The sequence below is a fragment of the Leuresthes tenuis genome, unplaced genomic scaffold, assembly GCF_036924035.1.
Source record: "Leuresthes tenuis unplaced genomic scaffold, fLeuTen1.0.hap1 SCAF_14, whole genome shotgun sequence".
NCBI lineage: Eukaryota > Metazoa > Chordata > Actinopteri > Atheriniformes > Atherinopsidae > Leuresthes > Leuresthes tenuis.
In genome coordinates this window covers 21,470,833-21,481,743 of record NW_027325368.1, presented here as the reverse complement: position 1 = coordinate 21,481,743, position 10,911 = coordinate 21,470,833, and the positions used below count along the sequence as shown (strand labels likewise).

Below are 10,911 nucleotides of genomic sequence, written 5' to 3'. Positions count from 1 at the left end.
CATTGATTCTACGCAATAATATCTACCATTCTGCCTCATGCTGGATGTCACAAAAATATAGTATAATAACAAGAACGACTCTCAATCTCCCACGTTGTTCAGTTTGTCCATTAATGTTGCAGCAGGAAATGCCATTTTTTTCGTTTTCAAGAACTCTTACTGATAAAATTCCTGAAATCATAACTGTACAGTGCATTAGAAACTGACTAAGACACAGGTAAAAAGAAAGGAGAGAGGGAAAAAGGTGGTCCTGAATCAGGGAAGCGTAAGTGACAACATGTGACAGTACACCACACTTCATCCATGGCAGTCCTGCAGGGAGGAGCCTGCCTGCTCGCCAAAGCATCCATCTGTCTCCATCCCTGCGAGGAGTATCCGCCATACACCGCACTTATATGCTGTCCCATGCTGGTCTGCTTGGTCCACGCCAACGCCAACTCTGCTGGTGGGAGCTATATTTACAAACCGCTGCCGTGGCATTGGGTAGCGTACCATAAGATTGAAGAGGCAAAACTGCTTTGAATTAGCAATTTAAAAAACCACGCTTGCAACAATTCATAAAACAATGACTGCACATATTCTTGCACACTTACTCAAAGATATTACACTGACAAATTTAGTTAATTTTATTTAGACTTTTTGTTCTTGATAGAAATTTCTTGGTAAATAAACATCTGTTGCAGGATATTGACAGGCATATAGATTATCAGTCATACAGCACGCTCAAATAAAGGACAACTGTCTTTTTTTTTCCAAGCAAGAAAGGGTATCATTTGAAGCACAGCAGTGATTTAAACATTTTGAATTTCTAAAAAGAATTAAGGCTTTCACATACTCTTAGCTCAGAAGCCCACATTGCACATTTCTACTTTATGATCTTATCATAATTAATATTTCCTTGGAACAAATATTTATACATAGAGACAAAGCAAATAAATTCCATAAACAAGTGCTTTAGTAGCTTTTCTCTCCATTTGTGTCGTCTTTAGCTCAGTTCTGCATAAACCCCATCACTTCATGTTCTGTGTAGCAACATGTTGACTCCTATCTTTACTCCCATCACCTCCCCCCTTTTCTCTCATTCAGTAACAAGCCCCATATAAATATTGATCTGACTGTCTCATTACACCTAAACTCACCACCTTTCTCACAAGGGGAAGACCAGGAACCCAGAGAAAGTGGAGTACTTCCAGCCTCCCATCAGATTGCCTCTCTCCAGTCTGAGGTAGGCCTTGTCCCCCTTCTCCATAATCACCAGGCCAGCATTGGTGGCAGCCTCTCTGGTCACATCTTGGTCCCCAGCAAAAGCTGAAATCATCGGCCAGCCGTTCACCATCAGGCTGACCTAAGTGACAGGAAAGAACAGGATCAGAGAGAGCACGTAGATGCACTAGAATGTCAGCTATACCTGTCATAGCTGAGGTGGTATCGTACCTGAATAGTTTGTCTATTGTACGCCTTTACAACGTGGAAGTTGAAGCTGTACACACCTCGCCGCGGTGCCAGGAAGACGCTACTCTCTTGGTCAAAATGAGTGCCCACATTGACTAAAATCTGATCAGATGGTGAGGAAAAGGGAGGTTAATGATATGTGTTGTGTACATTAACATTCTAAAAGGTATGTATACAAGTTAGAGAATGATGTTTGATGAAACTTCCAGCTTCAATGTAATTTTCACTTCATTTAGAGACATATATGCAGCTTAATACTCACATTGTCAAAGTAGATGATCATGGTGCGGTTGCTCATGTCCGTGGGTTCGTGGTTGGTCTGGCGGCTGGCGGAGAAGGCCACTCGGCCGGAGCCAGAGCGGACTGACATGCCCAAAGCGTTCCCAGCAGGTTCAGATGAAGGAGTGGAGTCACATACCACCAAACATTTCCCTTCGAGGATGATGGGCTCTGTGTCATTCTGGCCCCTGGACCCCAGAGGTCCCCACAACAGCAGCACACACAGCAGGATGTGGATGTAGATGTGGATGTGTCCAAAGTGGACTGAGCTGCGGTGCATGACTGAACCTGGGATTTTTGGTGAGCTATATCTCTTCTTGATTATAGTAAAAGGAAGCGTCACTTTGGGCAGTTTGAAGTGTTAATAAGCATGCTATAGTTAAAGAAACCGCCCTTTTGGAAATTCCTCAATCTCTTTCAGAGGTCAGAATCCATTACTCATAGCTGCCAATCAAACTTTTTGTCTGTCTCCAGTTTTCTTGTTTGCCCCTACAAATCCCAACCCGCTTTCTGCGCCTGCTGAGTCAGCAGGGTCCAAAATGACAATCACAAACACAGCAGAAAGGAAAAAGAATCGGTCTTTGCAAGTTGATTTTCTCAGCAAAAAAAAGACGACAAGGAGGCAGAGTCGGAGCTGGGAGAAGAAGAAAGAGAGCAGATCCGAGTTGAGAGTCTGAGCTCAAAGTAGAAGAGGATGTATGCGGGAGAGGTGAGGGAAAAAAACAGATGAGGTAGGATTCTGGAGTGGTGACAGGGGGAAGGATGCAGGACCCAGAAGGGAGCGAGAATGAGAGAGGGAGTGGGGGAACAACGCCACTGAGTGACCATCTGTCTTTTACAAGTACCCCCCTTCCTCTTTCCCTCCCCCTACGTCAACACACATTCCCTAACACACACTTGGGCTTTTGTTTCACACTTTCACATGCATATGCAACAGCTATATACAAAAAAAGAAATTAGCAACATTTTCCATTTTACTTTATTTTCATTGAAGGTTTAGCAGCCTGTCTTGTCATTTTCAACTCCCTGAGATTAGATATTTTGGGAATTATCACTTTTTTTTCCTTTTCAGCTTTAATAAAACATACAGCAATTTTTTTTTTAATTTCCCCCACTGGGGGATGAATAAAGTATTTTTCTTTTCTATTCTATGCTACAACAAAAGCAAATACTTCTTGGTTCAAATTCTTGGTTGGACAAAGATTCCTATGACAGCAAATTATGTTACTCATCGTAAAACAAGTGCTCGAACACAATGTAACTATTTAGAGTAATAAGTGAGTAAAAAGTAGATTATCACCTGTTTCCACTTGAACAATCTTGTGTCTGAAATCAGGTGAAAACTATTGTTTTCGGGCCGTAGCTGAAGTGCTGAATCCTGCTCTTCTGTCACATTATCTTACAGCACGGCAGTCGAGCTGATCGCAACCAATCCAGAGTGAGCTCTGATCTTTCTGTCTCTCTCCCTGTGTGTCCTCTCTCTCAGCCACCCCCTTCTCCGTCTGCTTCTTTCTCACCCTCTACACCGCATCCACCCACTCACCTTTACAGTGAAATAAAGAAAAATAATTGGGTATCTAAGCTGCTTCAAAGAGCAAAGTTAGCGAGTGAGTGGCAGTTGTTTCCCTTTCTTCTGTAATTTCCAGTGAAAACAGCGATCCTCTCATGTGTGCTCAAGCTGAGTTAAAAAGGATCAAAAGCTCCGGCTTGTTGCTTGTGCGCTTTTATTTCTGTGTATCTCTGTTTAAAGTAACCTGATAGTTCCGTTTACATAATTTTCAAGTAAATTCTCAGGTAATTTAACAGGCTTTAAGCACTTTTTGCCCTATAATTTCGTACCTTTTTGAGCATATAACCACATTAAATACCCTGATGTGATTATGCTTAATGCCCACCTACTTTGAGAAATAAGAAGGTACCCTCAAAATGTAACTGAAGCAGATGTGAAAAATCGGATTAGCTTTTGTCCAGATATAGATTCAAAACATTCACAACCTGCTCAAGCACCTATTTCTGTAAACATCATGGGAAAAAAATACATAACAATGTTGAAATCTGCTTCCAAAACTGATTTTCCTTTTTAAAAATGGGCCTCAACATCTCATGCTTATGCATCAAATCCTCAGTGGTCTCTTGTAAAAGTAATTTGCATGTCAACATCACATGATCAGTTTTAAGAGACACAGATTTGCTCCTTATTGAGGAGAAAGAGAAGAAGTCGACCTCAGCCTGAAAGTAGAGCTCATGGCAAAGAATCCAGCACAAGTCTGCGTTGTTTTCTCAAAGTCAGCGCATCACAGTGACAGACCAGAGTTGTTCCCTTGGTCTTCCCCTCCGTCAACTCAGACTTTGACAAGAGAGATGCGACTGTTGAGCTCAGCTTTGTAGAGTCCAAACCCCAAGCACACCGGCTGGGTGAAGTGCGTAGAGAAGGTGTGGAGGTGGATCAGTTTGTTGGATGGCCCCACTTCTGAGAAGGTGATGGTCCCTGCGCTGTAGTCCACGGCAACTGCAACTCTGTTGCCAGCCATTTGGTGTGTGAGGCGGGTCTTCCTGCGGTTGTGCCAGGCTGCAAGCTTTTTGTCGTGCTGCTGTGTCAAGCTCCATGACACCTGGGGTTAAAACAAAGATGCTCTCTTCAAGAACATGTTTTTGAGGAAAACCTATACAGCAAACAGTTCATAAAGAATGAGCAGGTGAATCAGAATGAGCAGGTGAATCAGAATGAGCAGGTGAATCAGAATGAGCAGGTGAATCAGAATGAGCAGGTGAATCAATTACAAAAATAACCACCAGTTGCAGTCTGCGTTTAAAAATCTAGTGCTTGATAGGGGCATGTAGACTGGTACATGTCTTTAGAATTCTAGACTGTGTGATGAACATTTTGCTCATAAATCAGGGCTGTGGCATTTTGGATTTGGCGGTGTAGATTTGTGTCAACCGGCAGAATTTCATTGTAAACTATGACAGCACACCAGGAACATATGAAGACCAGATCAGAGGAGCCACTACTGTTTGTGTACCTTATTGTTCCCAAAAGCATTGCCTTCTTTCCCCTTCCGTCCAATGGTTCGATAGCAGACTGCAACATCCCAGAAACCCTCAGCCACCAGCTCCCAGTAGTGAGTCCCTGAGGTGAAAGTCTGGACTGTGAGAACCTGTGGCCAGTGGTCAAAACGCTCGGGATGAGCAGCGCAGGGCAGGCGGCTTTTAACTCGTGCAACTGAGCGCAGGTTATCTGAGATGCTCAGCAGAGGATGGGCCGTGTTTGTGTCCAGAGTCAAAGGACTAGTTACTGTAGGTAGAGAAAGAATAAAGACACTGGGACTTGTGCTTTCTGTTGGGTAGACCTCTAATTTAATGGACAAATGTGTTTTTTTTTCTTTTTTACAAGACGGAAAATAACATTTCTCCAAATGACTCCCTTAAGGTTATTCAGTGGGTGCTAGTATCACCCATGGCACTCACAGAGCTCCCGCTTGAGTTCACTAAGGCAGCGAAGTGTGGCAGTGATGAACTCTCGATATTTGCTCTCTATGTCTTCCAGGAGGTGTTTCCTGTCCATACTGATGGCATCAGGGGTGAAAAGCGGGCAGTTCAAGTCAGCTAACAACCTATAATATAAAATTCCAACACATAGAGTGGTATTATAATCTCTCTCTGAAAAAAAAAAAGGTCTTTTAAAGGAATTATCTGCATTAATGGAACCTGTGTCTCTCTGTCTTTCACATAACAACACCTCTATGGGTGAAAATCTGAACACACACATTAACACAGCTTAAAACATGACTGAACACAATCTCCCTTCAGTTTTCTGAACTTACTTTGTGTCATCTGATTGAAAGGCCTAAGGAAAGAAAGGTGGAGGACAGCAGAGATAAGCGTGTGTTAAAATATTCACAGAAAGATCTACATTTATCCATGTGAATCAGCTCAGGAGGATGAGCAAAGAGAAAAGAAATGTGAGTTCATTCTATCTGTGACTGTGTGTGTTTCACTCAGTTCCCTCTTTGGTCCACTATATACCAGCTTCAACAACATACTGATAATTGTGGTTAACTTCCTCGTGGCTCTGCTACATAAATAAGCACTCTGAATTTGAAGCACTGACGAGTTATTTTAGTCTGTGTAAAGCTGATTCAAAGCTTTACTTCAAAGTTTGCTTCAAAACACATTATGTTTGAAAATAATTACATGGTTATGCAGAACTGTGGAATTAGTCAGTTAAATTAATCAGCTAACTTTTATGTTCAAAATTATTTTGTTGGGCCAGATATTCTGATTATATGACGTAGCATAGAACCTATAAAACTATAATGAATGTGAAGTTGATGTCACTCCATTTTGAATTTTGGGTCATTGGGTCTCATTTTTAGTGACAAGACATTGAGGATCTCACATTCTGATCACCTAGTCTGTAAAGTGGACTTCACATGGTATTCAGCCATGTTAAGTAAGATTACAAGGTCAGTGTAAGGGGAACTGAGTGACTCTTTCTCACTTTATATAAGTTAAAAAGCTAAATTAGCGATCAGTTGATGCTATTTGCTTGAGTTCTTATCAAAGAAAATAAAGCTTGGTTATGTATTATCTTATTGATGCTGTAAGGTAAGGTTACTTCAAAACAACAATGTTTAAAACTCTAAAAATTGTATCTTTCTGGAAACATTACATTGCTGACATCATCACTAGCCTATTGGACAGCTAAGCTAATGTTGGTATGGCTAGCTTAGCTGCATACCTAAAAGTTCATGTTAGCTGTCAGTTCTAAAATTACAACAGCATCAGTAACAGACATCTATTTGATGACAAGTTTAATGTAAGTGGGAGAGTTTTCTGCAGTAGTGACACTGCAGGGTGTTCCAAATAGAAGAATTTCTTTAAAAGAAGTTCCCTTATCTAACAAAACCATCATCTGACAAAACCTGCTTAAGTTAAAGACACCTTCAGCGCAGTGATTTTGTCATTAGTAGCCTGTTCGGAGTAGCTAAGTTAAATAACTAAGGAGGTCTATACAGTAACCAGTGTACACAACTCCAGCCCTCAGGGGCCACGGCCCTCCATGTTTCTCTGCTCCAACACACCTGATTCAAATAAATTTGCTCACTTCATCAGCTTGCCACCATGTTACAGCTAGCCTTTTAATGCCCTGATAATTTAAGCCTAGTGTTTTGATACAAGGAAACATCTAAAACATGCAGGGCAATGGCCCTCAAGAACTGAGGTTGAAGAACAGTGTTGTAGGGAGTACTATGTTGTGGAAGGAAAAGCATCTTGAGAGTATTAGCTCCTGCATGCTAACATTAAGGATGAGGTTTGTATGTGCACACTGTTGGATTAACCTCTAAAGTCATAAATTCTCTTGAAATAACCAAATGCTAATTTTATCTGCAAGTAAGAGAAACAACAGCACAACAACTTTTTTAACAGGTTTCAAGATTAGTATAGCAAGATGACAGCCCCATATGAACATTCAACACAGCATGATGTACCCTCACAGTCTCAGTAATGTTATCATTAGTACACATATTAGAATAGCTGGCTAACTGTGTTGTGTCATGTAGCTATGATGCTGACATCTATCTAATTATGCTGCCTTGATCACACAAGGGTATCTCAGAAAACCTGCCCACACAATCTGCCTAGATCATCCATGACATGAACTGGGTAGGTTATATGAGTGAGCAGGGAATGGCCCTGAAAAGCTTAAGTGGCTATTAGCACAATAGAAAAGTAATGGGGTCACTTCTATTACTCATCTGGACAATAAGAATATCTTTTCAGCATGTTTCAGTCCAGGTTTAAATAGTAGACTTACCAGCCAAGCATTATTTTCTTTCAATGAGTCATGATAATGGAATGGCTACACTAAAAAAAACAAAGATTCAGCTGTCCCAAGAATTCTGTTTAGCATCACAAAAGCCAAACTGTATCATAATTGTGTATTTCTGAAAGCATTGTAATATTATCACAAACTATTTAAATTTAAGCCATGTTCAGATTTGTGTACACTTTTATGACATAGTTCTCAACAAATTTGGCACTGTTGCATTGTACAGGGTACAGAGTCCTACCCAAATGAGCAGGAAGGGGTCTGTCTCTGCCAACAGAAAGGTCATGTAGCGCTGGATGTTCACTGTCTGGCTCATGTCGTCCCTCACTTTGGTGCAGTCTCTCTGCACACGCTCTATGACTTGCTGCTTCTCCTTCTTGGTGATTTCCCTTAAAGCCACCACCAGCTTCTTCACCTGAACCTGCAAATCTACGTCCAGCCGCTCCACCCGACTGTCATCCTGCATCAGAGAGTCCTGGAACAAGTTATGATAAAGTTTTGGTTTGTGACTGACACATGTCAATTGTATGATATTTAATTTAAGTCAGTGTTTTTTTTTTATCCATGTTGAGGATTTTAATCTTGGAGTTTTTGAGGCCATATGATGTACAAGTAAAAATTCCACTAAGTCATTATGTTGAATCTTATTTCCACTGAGATGATTTTTTTACTCACAGCCATGGTGGAATCAATATTCTCATGATCTTTGAGAATTTGTTCCCCATCTATTAGCTTCTTCTTTGCTTTGATGAGTAGGTTCTTGAGAATGACCTGTGAAAAACAAAATCATTGTTTCAGCAAACACGCTGAGATTCTAACACAAGAACACATTTAATTCATACCATTCAGGCTCACCTTCAGATCCTCTTCCACGTGTCTCAGTGCTTTCACTTTGTGCCGAGCATGGCCTCCCTCCAGTAGACAGTCACCGCACATATATACCCTCTCATCCACACAGTAGTAGCGGAAAATTTCTGAGTGTTTCGGACACCGTCGTTTGGATAGGTCCCCCAGAGGATCCACCAACAGGTGGGCACTAAATGCTGGTCTGTCCAGATGGGGTTGTAAGTGGCTGGCACACAACGAAACCTCACACCTAAGACAGGTCTTGACAGCCAATGGTGACTGTCCATCTTCAGCCTCTGGAGGGCAGCAGTCACACGCCACTTCACCATGTTCCTCTTGACACTGAGGGCAGGTAAAGCGACTTTTTTCTTCCTCTCGGTTGATCCAGGCCTCGCGGATGCAGGCGGGACAGAAGCTGTGGCCACAGGGCAGGGGGTGGGCCTGGCTGAAGCTGTCTCGGCACACAGAGCAAGTCAGTTCCTCATCCAAGGACGCCATGATGCAGTTGATGGTCCTTATTGAGGACTATTAACTAAACAGTGAGTTCATATAATAAAGAGATTAAATGTAACATACATAGAGAACCTCATAAAATATTTTTGTAGTCAATTGACTGTACAAGCAAAAAAAAGTAAACCAGTCCTTTTAGGAGGTCTGTGCAGCACCAAACTAAAGAAGACCTTTGCACAAGTTACATGTTCGTGTTACATGGAAAAAATACTAATGCCTAAGCCAGGACTGAGCTGGGTACAAGAGGAAAGCCCTTATTTCACTCCAACTGTTCACTCAGACCATTAATCCTGTCTACTGGGCTTTTGCCCACTGTGTGCTAAGAATAGAGTACTTAGCAGTGAAACAAATCTTACTAGGAAAATGGGGGAAAACACCTCACTTCATGATATAAAGTCAGGAAATACATCAGCACTACAGAAAGGCCTAAATCCTCTTACAAGTTTAAGGAAATCCTTCTTGACATGTAAACCGACCGTTACAAGTCCTTGCGGTTTGAGAGGCTCTTTAACTGTGTTATTTACTAAGCAGACAAAAAATTAAACAAACGATGGGTAGTTAGAGAATTTTTTTTGAAAACGTAAGAGTAAAGGGAGTGTAACACTGACCCCAGATGAGCATTAACTACTCAGACACAAGCTGTTGCAGTGAAGGGATCAGGAGATCATCCTAGACACTTTGCTGTCCTTTTTTTCCTCAACATGTGCTCTGCTTTTATGTATTCAACCTCTATCTCATCCGTGCCAGTCGGAATTCCATTGCCTGTTTGATAAAAGAGAAACAAGAAAGGGACTTTCCTTACCTGCTGATGTCCTGGAGTTTTTCAGACTGCTGCCATCGGTGAGTGTGTGCGTAGTGTGCGGTCAGTGTGTTGACTAATCCCAACAGATTCATGGCACTCTGAGAGGTCACTTTACCCTGAGGTGGGAGGGGCAGCAAAGGGCAAGTTAATAACTTTAAAGGCAACAAATTTAGTCTTTGTTTTAAGAGTGTTTGGGATCATTGTCCTGTTGATGATCCAGTTTCAGCCAACCTTTAGCTGTCATACAGGAGTTCATGGTGGACTCACTGCAGGTTGTCCAGGTCCTCCCCCAACCGTGCTTGACAGTTGGTATGAGGTGCTGTACATTCTGCTAAAACGTGTCCACTTTGGTCTCATCTATTAAAACGACATAGTTCCAGAAGTCTTGTTGTTTGTTACAACTTTGCAAACCCAAGCTGTGCTGCCATGTTGTTTTAGTGAGAAGAACTTTTCTCCCACAACCCTTCCAAACAAGCCAGTATTCAGTATATATTGTACAGTATTTTTCTGTATTATCATGAACTTTAACTTTAACATGCTAACTGAGGCCTGTAGAGTCTGAGATGTAGTTTAGGGGCTTTTTGCAATTTCTCTGAGTATTGCACAGCTTGACCTTGAGATGAACTGCCTGAAACATCCACTCCTGGAATAAGTGGCAACTCTCTTGGGAATTTTCCACTTGTGAATAATCTTCTCAAAGAAGCACGATGAACACTAAATAGTTTGGAAATGACCTTATAAGCCTGTCTAGATTGACGGACAGCAACAATTGTTTCTCTAACATCATTCCTGATGTCTTTCCTCCTTGGTATTGTTTTAACATACACCTGAATACTCCAGACCAGCAAAGTACAAAAACCTCTGCCTTTATAGAGTTACTCACACTTAATGATGATCAATTAATCAAATGCGTTTGATTTGTAGCACCAATATCTGGCTACCACTTACCCTCTTAATTCCTACACAAAAAGGTACTTATGCTGCATCACTCCAGTTGTATCTTAATAAGGTATGAATAAGCAGTATTCATATTTGTATCCCATGGTTAGTTTTACCATTCAAAAAATAATTCACCACCCTTTGCGACAAAAGTTGTCTAGACATAAACTCAACTGTCAATTTGCAAGTCACCAGGTCACCAAGCCAAACACCTGGAGCAAACTTGCACTCACTCACACAGAGAACATGA

At 41.5% G+C, this 10,911-nt stretch overlaps 2 protein-coding genes across 3 annotated transcripts; both read right to left on the bottom strand.

Annotated features, from left to right (window-relative positions):
- Positions 1 to 667: 667 nt before the first annotated feature.
- cbln12 (cerebellin 12) lies at positions 668 to 2,561 on the bottom strand. Its single transcript, XM_072364424.1, has 3 exons — positions 1,715 to 2,561; positions 1,435 to 1,554; positions 668 to 1,345 (listed from the first exon to the last, which is right to left on the bottom strand). Exons 1-3 carry the CDS (start codon positions 2,009 to 2,011, stop codon positions 1,148 to 1,150), a joined length of 615 nt encoding a protein of 204 aa, XP_072220525.1. The 5' UTR covers positions 2,012 to 2,561; the 3' UTR covers positions 668 to 1,147.
- On the bottom strand, positions 2,277 to 9,006 carry trim110 (tripartite motif containing 110). 2 transcript variants are annotated; one of them, XM_072364422.1, is made up of 8 exons: positions 8,420 to 9,006; positions 8,240 to 8,335; positions 7,806 to 8,039; positions 5,556 to 5,578; positions 5,200 to 5,345; positions 4,755 to 5,026; positions 3,032 to 4,343; positions 2,277 to 2,365 (listed from the first exon to the last, which is right to left on the bottom strand). In XM_072364422.1, exons 1-7 carry the CDS (start codon positions 8,906 to 8,908, stop codon positions 4,074 to 4,076), a joined length of 1,530 nt encoding a protein of 509 aa, XP_072220523.1. In that variant the 5' UTR covers positions 8,909 to 9,006; the 3' UTR covers positions 2,277 to 2,365; positions 3,032 to 4,073. The 2 variants fall into 2 exon arrangements, with proteins under 2 accessions (XP_072220523.1, XP_072220524.1); XM_072364423.1 differs by lacking the exon at positions 2,277 to 2,365 and adding an exon at positions 2,385 to 2,470.
- Between the last annotated feature and the right edge of the window lie 1,905 nt (positions 9,007 to 10,911).

Excerpts from the sequence above, each read along its gene's own strand:
- trim110 (XM_072364422.1), bottom strand. The coding sequence starts at position 8,908 with ATGGCGTCCTTGGATGAGGAACTGACTTGCTCTGTGTGCCGAGACAGC. Across the intron at positions 8,336-8,419 it reads ACGTGGAAGAGGATCTGAAG|GTCATTCTCAAGAACCTACT; the intron begins GTGAGCCTGAAT and ends TGTTTTTCACAG. Across the intron at positions 5,579-7,805 it reads ACCCCTTCCTGCTCATTTGG|GCCTTTCAATCAGATGACAC; the intron begins GTAGGACTCTGT and ends TTCTTTCCTTAG.
- cbln12 (XM_072364424.1), bottom strand. The coding sequence starts at position 2,011 with ATGCACCGCAGCTCAGTCCACTTTGGACACATCCACATCTACATCCAC. Across the intron at positions 1,555-1,714 it reads TGATCATCTACTTTGACAAT|ATTTTAGTCAATGTGGGCAC; the intron begins GTGAGTATTAAG and ends CCATCTGATCAG. Across the intron at positions 1,346-1,434 it reads ACAATAGACAAACTATTCAG|GTCAGCCTGATGGTGAACGG; the intron begins GTACGATACCAC and ends CCTGTCACTTAG.